Raw genomic sequence first — 13,566 nt, 5'->3', positions numbered from 1 at the left:
CTTCCATTTCTTTCCCTTTCCCCACAGAATTCAAGGAGCATCCACCGCTAAAAGGGTCATGTCCCAGCTTGTAATTAAACAAACAGATTTAGAGCCTGCTGCAAACACTAATTACATTATTGTTTCTTCAGCACTTTCAGATAAATCTGCATGAATTCACGGGTGATGGTCTGAAGGAGATCTCTTCCATCTCCTTACCCTAGGGCCGTTGATGTCCTGTATCTAGGCTAGAGCAGTAAATCCCACACTCTTCTAATTAACCCTGCTAATTCCAAAGAGCCCATCAGGGATGTGAGTGCCAAGGGAGTGTTTGGTGGTGCAGTGCTCCAGCTTTGCTGCCCTTCCATCCTGCTGAAGTCACAGGTACCCCAGTGTGGCTGCTGCTGCCTGCTGAGCCTCGCCCCAGGTTGCTTGTGCCCTGCAGCCCCTCACAGCCCATGTAACTGAAACCAGTGTTTTGGGATGGTACGGCTCAGGCAGTCAATATGGCAGCAGAAAGGTCATGCTGCCCTTCCTGCCCCATGCTCCCAGGTGGTATTTTAACAAATGCTAGCCAAGTCACCTTGTTCTAGGAGCAAATTAACCCGTGGCTGCTGCCCTGTTCTCTGCAGCCCCAGCAGCAGCAGTGCAGGATTCCCCCAGTGGCAGCGATCATGTAGATGAATACAAGAGTAATTTGGTAAAAGGGCTACTGGGACAGGAACACATTTTCTTTCTCGGCTGCTCTTGCCAACTTGCAGACGGCTGGGCTGTGACAGAGCGATGTCTCCTCATGCTATGTCATTGGCCTGATGGAGAGGCTCTTCCTTGCAGCAGCTTGCTGCAGCTTGTTGCTGCCGTGTGGAAGACAGTACCCTTGCATGGTTTCTCTGGCCCCGTGTCCTCATGAGGAAGTGATATACAAACCCAAAGGGAGAGCAGGCAGGCAATTAGCAGCTCGGAAGAACGAACCACAAGCAGCTGACTCAAAACAAGGCAGTTGTGGTGTCTCCTGAGGCTCAGCCTTCTCTGAGTGCTCACCTTCTGCAGTTCAGGTCACTGGCCGACTTTGACGAATGGCAGCAGGCTCAGGGCTTGGCCATTAAAACAAGTGGGATGCAGGGCTGTCTTTAACTGGAAGCAGAACATGGTCCCAGTACTTCAAAAGGCATTTTTAAACGCGGACTTCTTTTTTTTTTAAAGCAGTGCATGACACACTTAAGCTGAGGACATTCTGCACAACAGCTGTGTCAGAGAGATTTGACAATACCAGAATTTGATGTCAATTATAACTGCTAGAAATCTGATTGTAATGGCTGGCGGGTTATCTGTGTAATAACGTCTGTGCTACAGAATAGGTTGCTTAGCATCTTTGGGGCTTTCTGCTCTATTTCTGGGGGGAAAAAAAAAGCTGTCCTATCTGCCTTTTGCTTCCATCACTGCTTCTTTAATTTTTAAGCTTGGGTACACTGGTGGATCAAAATGTCAGAAATACCATAAAATTGAACTGTGTTTATCAGAGACACAACTTAAAAGATAGAGAACTTTTGTACAAATGCACAATGGTGAGGCTGAACAGCAAAGACCATTTTACTTTGTCATAAGACAACTGACTGAAAATATCTTACCTCTGTTATACAACTCAATGGTTCAGCCTCTTTTTAAATGTTGTGTTTGAGTCCTGGAAAAAAAAATTGAAAGGATTCAGTGAAGGGTAATGAAAATGATTAGAGGCACAGAGAACCTTTCATATGAGGAGAGATTTAAAAAGATTAGGTCCGCTTAGTTAAGACAAGAGATGAATAAGCAGAGACATGATAGAGAGATGTGAGGTAATGAACGGCACAGAAGAGGCACGCTGAGTACTTTTATGTGCTGTTTTCCAAAATTAAAAGCTGAGAGAAGAAAGCTATTAAAAACAAAAAAAGAAGAAGAAGAAGTTTGCTTACGATAAAAAACAACAATGGACGCATTTTTAATACGTTTTCTGTGCTGCTGACTTCACCTGTGGAAGCCACTATTGCAGAAAATGAAGATAATGAGCTTGGGAGAATGATGAGAAACACTAGGTTCTTTGGGGAAAATCTTGAGCCTATTGAGAGGAAAAGGGAGTTCTGCTCCAGCTTTGAATGCAAGCAGGATTCACCCATTGGCACCATCTCAAGTCTGCTGCAAGGAACTGCCAGCCTCAGTGGGCTGTGAGTCTCCATACACTATATACCTGTGCACTACGTGTAGTCACTTGCTTCAGCTGTCTTTGATGATGTAAGATACCCTGATTTTTTGTCCAGGTTGAGCATGCAGTATCTTTTCCACCATGTTTTCAGGGAGCACATCTTTTCCAGCATCTCTATTTTCAGTAACACTGGTACAGCTCGTGTTGAGGCAGCTCTTGCTCTTCAGCTGACATGCTCAGAGGGTAGCTCGTGGTGCTTTGGTCAGCTGGGAAGCTTTACTTCATCTGCTTGACTCAGTCACCTGGGAGGGGAATCGTGAGAAGTTGCAGCAGATCGGATTCAAGGTCCAGCAAGCTTGCAGTCCAGAGATGATCAGTGGCACATACCTAGAGAAGAATATGAGATCGGAGTGTGGATGTACGGGGAAAAACATGCAGGATACTCCCATTTTTTAGTAACTGGAGATTACCTCACCCAGAGCATATAGTGGTGGTCACCAGTCCTTGACCAAGCATGGAAGGGCAGTCTCATGCAAATCATGGGCTTTATCATGCAATACGGCCTTTGGCTATACATTGAGAAAGTTATTCTAGTATATATAGATATTATTTTTTGAAACCCCAACCTATGCTTATGCCAATAGAGTTCTCTTTCTGAAAAGGTTTAGAGGTTTAAATGCAAGCTTATGTAGAGACTTTTTTTAATAGGTTTTGAAGCAGTAATAGGGCTTTTGTATGTGTGAAGCAATAAAAACTGAATATGACAAAAAAACAACTTCTAGTAATAGTAGGACTTCATCACATATGTTGTTCTTCTCTGTTAATCTGGTTTAGATCCCTCAGATAACCTGATGGGCACTTAGCGCTTAATAGACCTTCCCAAGTTTCACAAAACAGCCAGTGTTTATAGACTAGTTTCTTCCTCCTATCTGACTAGAATTTCACGGTTTTTCATCTAGGACTGGAAAGTCTGGTGCCCTAAAGCCAAAGAAATTAAAAAAAAAAAATAGATGCAAGCATTAGAAGATTTTAAAATATTTATAGAGCATTCGGGAAATTGCAGAGGTTTCCCTGTACCGTGCATCCAGGATCGTTAGGGGTACACACGTTCAGCACAGCTCAGCACTGATGCAGAAAAGCATATGGGGGCAAAGTAGAACTTCTCTCTTATTCATACCATGTAAATTATGTCTTATAACTTTGTGAGCTGGATTAGGAATGGGACCTGTGCTTGACATCTGTGAGGCATTCTCCTGGGCATCTTGCAGAACATTTAAATGACACTGTAGACTTCCTTTAACGAGATTAATTTCCTCTGCAGTATTCAGAAGAGTGTCATCTTTCTGTATGTATCACGCATTAGTTCTCTTGCCCCAGTTAAGGACTGCTTTGCTTAATCAACACAGCTGTGGAAGTGGAGCATCACCAAAAGACTGGGGAACAATGCCATGATCATGCATCGTTCCTGTCTCAATTAAATTTCAGCACTCTTTACAGTCATTGAGGCTTTTCCCTGGGGTCATCAGGCAGTACATTCCTCGCATGGGCAGAGCATGCTGAGTGGTGACGCACCAAACTTTAAATAGGTATTTATTGATGTGCCTAAATGCCACTTAAAAATCTGGGCAACAATGACCTGGACAAATTTTCACAACTGAGTCACTGATAAGACTAGTAAAAAAGTAATGAACAAAACTAAAACCTGTAAATCTCTGTGTTTGTGATTAATATGTTTTCTACTTCAGTTCACTGTGTACGTTTTTCCCTAAGTTTGTGCATTTTATTTGCTGTGCAAAGGAACAGTGTCGAGGGAATAATTACAGGATCTTTGCAATGTTTTTCTCATAGATTCAGAGAATACCTAGTGACAACCTGAAATCCTACTCTGGAGATGCTAGATATCCTGCTGGTTCCTTGGGTTCCATTTTATTGTTTCTGGAAGCTTTGTCCTAAATAAATTTACACACCACTGAGTTTTTGTGTTTCGCTTCATAAATTCCTGTTTGTTGCAATATCCCAGACAATTCCATGCTATGAACTTGGTTGGGATGACCTCCTAGGAAAATTGTGCCTTCCTATCTCTCTTGCCAGGAAGTAGGTTTCCTAATGAAAGAATTTACTATACCTTTTCTACATAATTTTGAATTTAACTTTCTTTCCTGGATGGTCACAATGCCAGTACACATGCCTTCAGCTTGCAGAGAACTCAAGGGGAATTATACTCTTCCACAAATTACAACTGCATTGTTAAACAGACTTTCTAATCATAGTCCTAGAGGATCATTACATATTTATATATTGTGAGTTGCTCCCACCCAAAGCACAGGGATTCCTCAGAACAGGTAAATAGGTAAATTTAAGCAAAATAGACAGTGTTGTGGCATTGTATTCTATCTGTGGAAACTGTATTATCTGATCCAGAATAAATTATTTCAAGCTAATTATAAGTTTCAGTCACTATTGCCAACGGATTTTGGAGGCTTCACAAAATACCAGTTTCTTCAGAGAGTGTTGTCGCATTGGTGGCCTAAAAGCTGTTATTTCTGATAACCTAAAAGTTGAAGTGATCTCATCTTGTACAGTTGATATCACTGCACAATACAGGGTGATGATCCAAAGGATACACCCTGGAACTTCACATGCCAAGATGGAGAAAATCAATCTCTGTTAATATAAAAAGGCAGGCTCACTGGTGCAGAAAATCACTACTCTGGAGCCTTAAAGAGGCTCCTTCAAAAATTCATGATTATAGAATGGAGTCTTGGGCTACATTATAGTCCTGAAAGAAATCAGGATATGGAGAAAAAAAAATCCAATTTTCATTAGGTAGAGGAAATAAACAATAAACACAATAAGCAAAATCATTGATTGCAAAGAATGTATGCTCAATATGTAAGAACATTTTCCAAGTTTCCCATGTACCCAATACTTTTTCCAAATTGTTTTCAAAGTTAATTTCTCTTTTGTTGTTTCTCTGTTTTGTTGGGGCTTTGTGTGTGTGTGGTTTTTGTTTGATTGTCTTTGGTTTTGTGGTGTGTTTTTTTTTCATGCCTCTAACACTAAATCCATCTTAGTAAATATTCTCATTGTTCTGGTCAACTGCTGTTGGAAGCTGCAAAACATTCAGCTTGTAGTGATATACAGAAATTTAACAAACTCAGTATTGACCTAAAGACTTAAACTTACTGCTCTGTAAAGTATTTGGTCATGTCCCCTGCCAAGGTTATCCATGATGTAAATATGGTATGCAATAAATAGCAGAGAGTAAGCATCTTTGCCCTCCTTTTGTGCACTGTGCCTGCAGCCATCCTGATGAGAGGTTTCTATAATATGACAGAGCTTTGCAGACACTGAATACCTTTCTTTAGAGCAGATTCCCCATTTTCTGTCTATTGGGAGTCTGAATTCCTGCATTACAATCATATGGGGGCCATAATAACTAATATTTGGTCCTGCAGTGTAGATTGGTGTGATGGCTGATAATCTGGATGGTGTATGGCTTGAAGCATGGCCTTTGCACAATTAGAGCAGGAAGAATGCCAGGTTTGCTTTTACAGTAGTTTAGCTTTCAGCATCGGTAGGCCTATACCTCAGTATTTGTAAGGAAGAGACTGGATTATTTTAGATGTAATCTCGTCAGCTGCCTGGAAATACAGTCACTCTAAATATATGCTACAATGCCTTTTTACTATATTATCATACACCAAATTATTCTCCTTTTTAATTATTTTCACATATTTAATGCAGCTGCAGATCTATTCATGCAGAAACATTTCACTTGTTCAGCTGATCAGCTCAAAACCAAGAAGCAGCTTCTGATACTTCATCCTCCTGCTTACTTAAGCATGGCTGAGTCATGACTACAATGAATCCAGCACTTTCTTTAACTTTTATTTATTCATTTATTCATTCATTCGTTGTTAAGGGTGAATGTGCGAGGGGCTTGGGTGAGTGCAATTTACTGTCGTGCAGGTGCCGTCATCCCTGACTGCTGAAGCAAGCTGCAACTGAAATACTGTTTCACACAAATGCTTGCTTTCTCATCTGTTTTGTATAACTATATATTCATAACACTTGACACCTCAGAACTCATTCAAATTACTTTCATTGCAAAGATGGACTTCCCTTCAGGACAACTGGAAGACAGGAAAAAACAGGGATGACATTATTATCACTATGCACTTACATCTGGTGATATCTGCTTGCGGCCTTAGAATTCAACCGTTATTTATATTTATAAATTTGAATAGCATTAATTATATAAGCTGGAAAACATCAGTTTTTATTCTCTCAAGAATTAAAGCTCTCTTTAAGATCTCCCAACTTTACTTTGTGCTTTCTCAGTGCACTATCAAAGAATTTACCAGCAAAGACAACATAATGGCCATTTTGCACTTGCTGCTCTGCACTGTATTTTAAACCAGTGTGCTGATAGAAGCCCTGTCCATACCCAATCAGGTTGGTATATGAGCTTTCCAAGCTCAGAACAATATGCTTTAATTGTAATACCCTCAAATTAGGAGCATATCTGCTAGCATTCCTTAATAAAAGCTTCTGTCTGCAGTTCCCCTTCCCCACTCTTTTTTTTTTTTTTTTAAATGAGTGGTAGAGACACGTTGTATAAACTAAAGGCAGATGATGGGTAGGAGCAAACATCTTCAAAAGGTATGCAGCTGCTTAGTATTCAGGTGCAAGCAGAGCACTTCAGCTTCTGTAAACAGCTCGTTTGGGATCACCATTTATTTGGCACGGAGGAAGCCTTTGCCACCACACAGCACCTGTTTGAAACTACAGCCATAGCCTAGAAATTAAGGAGATATCAGTCAAGATGAAAGACCATGATCTCGTGCCCAGCCAGTCAGATGAATGAAGGTGATCTGCTGCAATGCTGAAAAAACAGAGGAAATGTGACTCGGTCACTGAACATGTTATTGAGAGGAGTCTTTATTTCTGTGCCCGGCTGTTTCTCATGAGAAATGACCGCTGTGGTCATGACACTGAGTCGTGGGTTGAGGCAGGGAGAGGATGGCTGTTCATGATGCTCATGGGGCTGGCTCTCAGGTTGGTGGGCACCAGCAGGCGGTGTCTGGCTGTACATGGGCACTGCTGCAAGCTCATTCGCAGTGAGTTCCACCATGGCATGTTATCGCAAGCCTTGCAGCCAAGGGGAAAATCGGGGATGAAAGAGTTTTTTAGCGTCTTTATTTCTGTTTCCTCACTCTGCTTCAAGGGACTCTTGGCTCCTGCTGCTCATACTGAAGTTAATTTTCTTCCTAAGAGAGCTGGAGTAAACGTGGTTCTATTTGCAATCTGACCCTCTGTCACTGCACACAAGCAGGCCTTTTGTACCCGAAAGAGCTCCAAATTACTGTACATAAACCATAATCATCCATCAGGAGCACTGTAGTTTTCTATTTTGCTGCTAATTGGATGATACACTGGCAATAGTCTTTGTTAACATGGCTAGCACTGGGCAGGGTACAGTGAGAGAAGGCTTTTGTTTAGAAATGTGGCAAACTATAGTTTCTGTCTCTGTTTGACAGCGATTGAAACCAGTCGTCAATTAACTAAATAACAGCCAATTACTTTGAAGGAAAAAGGAAGAAAATTTCTTACTTCACATTCTTTGCTGAAGCAAATGCCAGTCAGAGGACGGGAGGTTTTTTCTTTCTCCTATGAGAAGACAAAATGGGAAAAGATGTGCATAAATGTACAGTATTTGTTGTTTTGTTTTGTTTTGTTTTTAAGTACCATCTTTATTCTCATACAGGAATATTCAGAAATTAAATAAGAACATCTTTTGCTCCCGAGACACTTAATTTCCTGTGACTTTTTTTTTTTAATTCAAAATTGCAATCATTATGCAGGCACAATCTTTCTTCCTTTCTTTCATGCTGCTGCAGGATACTTGAGCACAAAGACAGCTCTGCAGAAGCTGTCTGCCTTCACAAGGAAAGTCCAGCAAAGAGCTGGTGGCTGTGCAGAGCAATGATAGGCATGTTTTCGATATTAACATTTGCATCACCAGACCAAGCCCTTCCTCTTTCATATCTTATGGGCAGTCAGAGGTCCGTAGCTGAAAGTTCATCAAAATTTGTATCGCTAAAAACCTGAAGTGCCTAGAGACCTCAGGAAACAGCTGAATAGTTCTATAAGGACTGGCATTTTGGTCTTAGACCCATCCAAGACTTACGTTTCATGCCTGCATCCTTTTCTGAACCTGGGTAACAGTGCCAAAAGGTATCAACTGAGTTAAGACCATTGTACAGTGAAAGCCAGTCACACCACTGGCATGAAGAACAAGGCTCTCTCCTGGTTTGCTGCTCTTTATTTTAACTATTAGCTCAATATCATCTCCTTGAAAGCAGCTGTGTAATTCATCATGACGACTAAGGCTTGATCCTATATGCTTTCATCTGCAATACCAGTTAACTCTTGCCAGTCCCAGATCAGAAGCTGGTGTCTGCAGTGGGTCTCTGACAGCTGGGCTTTCAGCAGATGATACACTGGGCAGAGGAAGAGTATAGATTAAGGCAAAGAGGCAGCTGCTACAAGCTAACTTAATATTGCTGGGCTAGTAAAAGACCATTTACTCATGGCATCACAGCTTTGAACTTCTATTGCACTTTTTTTCCTAAACATTTAAGGCCAGCAGTTAATGCACAAAGGCATTACGTGGCCTCGCTTCTCGTCTGCAAGGCTGGACCGCAGCTGGTCCCGTGGGGCTGACATCAGGGCTGTGTCTGCCTGATAGCCATTAGTTGCATCAATCAATAATTTTTCACTTAGACGTTTTACTCATTGCTCAAAAAGATTTTATTATGCTACTTTGAGCTGCTCACAGTGTCATTTCATGGATTTCAAATTGTGTTACCCTTTTGTTAGTACTTTTAGGGCGAGCATTCCAAATTGGATAGTAGAGGGCGAGAGTTAGGTCTTTTAACTGTCAGAAAAGCAATGAATATTGGATGCTTTTGCATTAACTGATGGGAGATTCAGCATTGCACATATTGATCTGTTATTTTCTTACAGGAACATTTTACACCTGAATGCAAGTTCAAAGAATCAGTATTTGAAAACTACTATGTAACATATTCTTCAATGATCTATAGACAGCAACAATCTGGACGGGGTTGGTATTTGGGTCTTAACAAGGAAGGAGAAATAATGAAAGGAAACCACGTGAAGAAAAATAAACCTGCAGCACATTTTCTTCCAAAACCATTAAAAGGTAATTGTTTGGGTTTGCTCCCAAAAAATTTTCTGAAATGACTTTATATAGTGTCAGAGATGTTAATTCCTGTGCATAAGTATTTGAAGGATACAGCTAACCGTATAACAAGAGTATAACATTCTGCTAACACACTCAGTGTAACCAGAGCTAGGGTTTGCTTGTTTGTTTGTTTTATGTTTCTCTATATTACCTCTGCCTTTCTCTCATTTAACCAAATATGCATATTAGTTTCTTTGTGCCCAAAGACCAGTGTCTCCCTTATAGGTAATGAAGACTTCGCCTGGAATGTCCCAAACATCTGCTCACAGACCTTTAGTGACTTGCTGTATAGCTTGCCAATCTGTGCTTCATATTACAGGGTGTTTGTCTATTTTTGCTTGGAATAAATCTGTAATGCATGGTTCTTATTTAACCGTAATTAATGTGGCATCAACACATGACATTAAAGGTAATAATGCATGTGGCGTATGTATCCTGCTGTGTATTAAAAGCCAGGACCTGGAGTCATCCCAGTTAACTGAAGCATCTGAATCAGTATGGTGCTCAGACTTGGCTACATCTTTGGTCAATGCAAAGAGAGAGATCTCAGTTGATGTATGGAGGTGCTTCCTTTTCTCCGGAAGAACTAGCTTCCATATGCTTCTCCTTCAGGAGGAATGAAGCTCTCTAGTTCTGGGTTATACTGTTAAGTAACTTTTCAAGGCAGTATTATTTTGAAATCAGAGAGGATATTTCAAAGGTGCATAGTCCTGGGTGAATGCTGGACTAGCTTGGCAGTCTACATTTAGGAGCAGGTTTTGCGCACCCGATGTTGAGTTTGATCCTCCTTTATGTGTGTGAACACAAAGCAAACAGAAGACTGAAAATCTACTTTCACACCCACATGTCTGAACTACATACAAGTAACAGGTCAAATAGCAGCTGTTGGTAGTGCTATTTCACTATTAGTAAGGAAATGCTGATTTATATCAGCTCACGTCTGTCTTGTAGAGTTTTGTAAGTGCAGAGTGTAGGTGGGTGGTTAAACTGGGAGGGAGAGGGAGTTATGGTTTTTCCTCTCTAAAATGCCATACCCTTGAAAAGGAGATTGGAATTTCTAAGGCAGTGTTTGAAATCCAAGTGGTCTCCTTGCTGTGTTTCTTTAAGTCACTCCTTACATTGCTAATTGCTGAATGAAAAATCCAGACTTTTCATAGTCGGACAGTGCACCAAGTGACTGTAAAGTGTGCTGACGTGCTGTCACTCTTTTGCTTTGCAGTGGCCATGTACAAAGAGCCTTCTCTCCACGATCTCACAGAGTTCTCAAGGTCTGGAAGTGGGACCCCAACAAAGAGCAGAAGTGTTTCAGGAGTGCTAAATGGGGGTAAATCCATGAGTCAAAACGAGTCAACGTAGCCAGGTTAAGGCAAGCCAAGTGCTCTCTAAACAGAACCTTACCTCTGGATGCAGTTGAATTCTTACTAGCAGTCTTTCATCCAAACGTTCAATTGCCCAGGACAAGCCACCGAACTTGCATAGGTCACTCGTTTATCAGCCATTAGATCTACTGGTTGTCAAAGGATATACCCCAATAATGTAGAATATGCTTGTGCATATCACAAGGCACTTGGATAGCCAGCAAACATAACTGTGGAATAAATCTTGGAGAAGAAATGTCCAAGAAATGTCCTTTCTCTCTCTCTCTCTCTCCCCCCCCTCTCTCTCCCTCCCCCCTCCCCCTCTCTCTCTCTCTCCTGTGCTTTGTGGAATACGAAACAAAAACATTTCACAACATTCACTGCTGATAAGAATTTGCTTTCCAACTAAGAAAAAGACCACTTTTGCTCTTCAAAGGAAATTTTAATGCTTATATGTTTTATAGGGGCAAACAAAAAACAAATATGTAAACTCTGTTGTTTCCTTGGCTTACCGTTTTATATCTAAGGCTTGATAAAAAATATATCCTTTAATTTGGAATAGTGCAACTTTTTGATTTCTGAACTCCAATGGGTCTTTAAAGCTATGTCTTTAAAAAATAATTTAAAATTCAGGGTTGGAACTGAGAGTTGGTGTCTCAGGCTCAAGCAAACAGTGTTCTTGTGGTTTTAAACACAATGAAATATAAATTTTTATAGATTTGTAGTTTCTGGTAAAGTTCTTGTGCTAACCCCAGTCTGTAGGACTTGAGTTGTTTTGTTATCCCAAGTGGAAGTTAACAGAAAGGGATAAAATTATCCTCCAGTGTAGATTTCTCTTAATTCCATTTTGTGTGTCATGTTAAACTATTGTTGTGGCTTCTTTTCTAAAGACAGAAACTGTGGAATTAAGGTGACTTAATTTTTTTATAAGAAACGTCTTATTTGTAAAAGTCCTTCTTTCACTGTAACGGGCACGTGAATATTGTGTAGGAGGAAGCGTTAGGACAGGTTACCCCTAAACAACATATACTTATACATGCTATTGGAAACAATTGTTTAAAAAAATGTAGTTAGGTTTCCATTTAGGTCATCATGTCTGTTGCATGGGAGAAAGTTGGAATATTGGCATAGAGTTGCATGATGTGTAAGATTTTGTGCATTAATCATCGTTGGATTCTGTGCTCCAAAACTGACATAGTTCTGTACAGGCAGTTTTCTGCCTTGTACAAAAGAGTTGTTTATTATTTGTTGTATACACAACCATGCACTGAATAAACTATTTATATTAAGATGTACTTTTTAAAAAAGCTTGTTTGATTATATGATGTACATTGGTGATTAATTTCAAGGAAAAAGGTTGGCAGTTAAATTACAAAGTTATAAAAGATATTGCAATTAATGTTCAAAATGTTTCTATGTAACCGGTTATCCCCTTGTAACGCCACACACTATACAATTGAGGACATATTCTTCTTTTTGGATATTGTTAGAACTGGTCTTACATGCCCAGCTGAGATACTCAAAACACAGTGACCATTAAGAGCCACGAAGTCTTGGTAACGGCCCCTCTGCTGTGCGCTGTTGGAGCCCCAGTGAATTGCACTCCTCTGCTTGGAGCTTCTCCAGCTTCTCTCTGTCTGTTCTCCTTGCTAGGCTTCCCCAGTGCAGCTGCATAGCGCTACCTCGCAGCTCACCTTTCCAGAGCCCTCGGTACGGGGGGACCCAGCGATATCTGGTAAGTCAAGCATTGCTCTTGCCAGTGTGGCACCTGGAGGATGCTCAGAGCTTGCACAGTACCATTGCAAGTTCACCTCAGGGGCCAGCTTCGTCTTGACTTGAGGAAATGGGCTACCATACCTCCTGCCTTTGTGCGCATTCTGGAGAGAAAATGTCCCTCTCTCCTAACTTTTCTCTCCAAAAACATCAAAGAGAACTCTTCTAGAACACCCAGACAGCTCTGACAGGTGAACTTCATTCATCAAGGTGTTTCAATAGGGCCTAGGAGGAACAGGTTCTTATCATGAGAGGCTGAAGAAGCAGTTCTGGAAGGGAATAATGGTAATGGAGACAAAAAGCTACCTATAAATGTTAGCCTGACATTAAAAACAGGTATTCTACTGTCTGGTGGTCGGTCTCATCCTTTCTTGACCAAACTGGAATTAGACCAAGCTAGAACAATTGCTTTCTATGAATGTCAGGGCTGTGAGAGGAGAAAAAGAGATTATGTTTCACATCAAACCCCAGAATTTGTTTTTTTTTTGTGGCAAAGAGTAGGCAAAGAGCTTCAGCTTGCTAAGGTCCCATATTGGAGCAGTAGTTGCAACACCCACCAAACACCACCATCATAGTGGCCTTCAGAGGACCTCAGGGTCCTCAGCACACCCTTTGCTGAAGCGTGAAAAAAGTAGGGAAGCACAACCAGTTCCATGAAAGTTATTAAAAATTGAAGATACGGCCTGTGACTGCTCCTAGAGTTTTGGTACGTCAGTGGGTCTGGAGCATCTGTTCTCTTCAATTAAGTGTGCTTTGTCCTCATGGAACATTTTTCTCAACCCTCCCAATTAATAACATCAGACTCATTGGGGTGCAAGTTCCAAGGAGTCCGAGTGCCTTAGGGACATAAAACCTGATTAAAAGTAGGCATATTTGTGCCAAAGCTAGTTAGATACATGGTTCAATGCCAAATGTTTACTATCCTAAAGATAACAGGAGATCTGCTGCTTTGCTTTATAGCTGCAGCCTTGTTAATCCCTATCCCCAGTATCTCTAGCCTTGAAGGT

The 13,566-nt window shown here is 40.9% G+C and overlaps 1 protein-coding gene across 1 annotated transcript in view; it reads left to right on the top strand.

Annotated features, from left to right (window-relative positions):
• FGF13 (fibroblast growth factor 13) overlaps nt 1–10,784 on the top strand; it is a 55,513-nt gene extending 44,729 nt beyond the window's left edge. Inside the window, exons 4-5 of the mRNA XM_035541751.1 lie at nt 9,188–9,386; nt 10,648–10,784. Coding sequence (XP_035397644.1) covers nt 9,188–9,386; nt 10,648–10,784 — 336 coding nt within the window. The remainder of the gene's footprint in view (nt 1–9,187; nt 9,387–10,647) is intronic.
• The last annotated feature ends 2,782 nt before the right edge of the window (nt 10,785–13,566 follow it).

The sequence above is a fragment of the Cygnus atratus genome, chromosome 13, assembly GCF_013377495.2.
Source record: "Cygnus atratus isolate AKBS03 ecotype Queensland, Australia chromosome 13, CAtr_DNAZoo_HiC_assembly, whole genome shotgun sequence".
Classification (NCBI taxonomy): domain Eukaryota; kingdom Metazoa; phylum Chordata; class Aves; order Anseriformes; family Anatidae; genus Cygnus; species Cygnus atratus.
The sequence above is the reverse complement of the archived record's forward strand: the minus strand, read 5'-3'. Positions and strand labels throughout refer to the sequence as shown.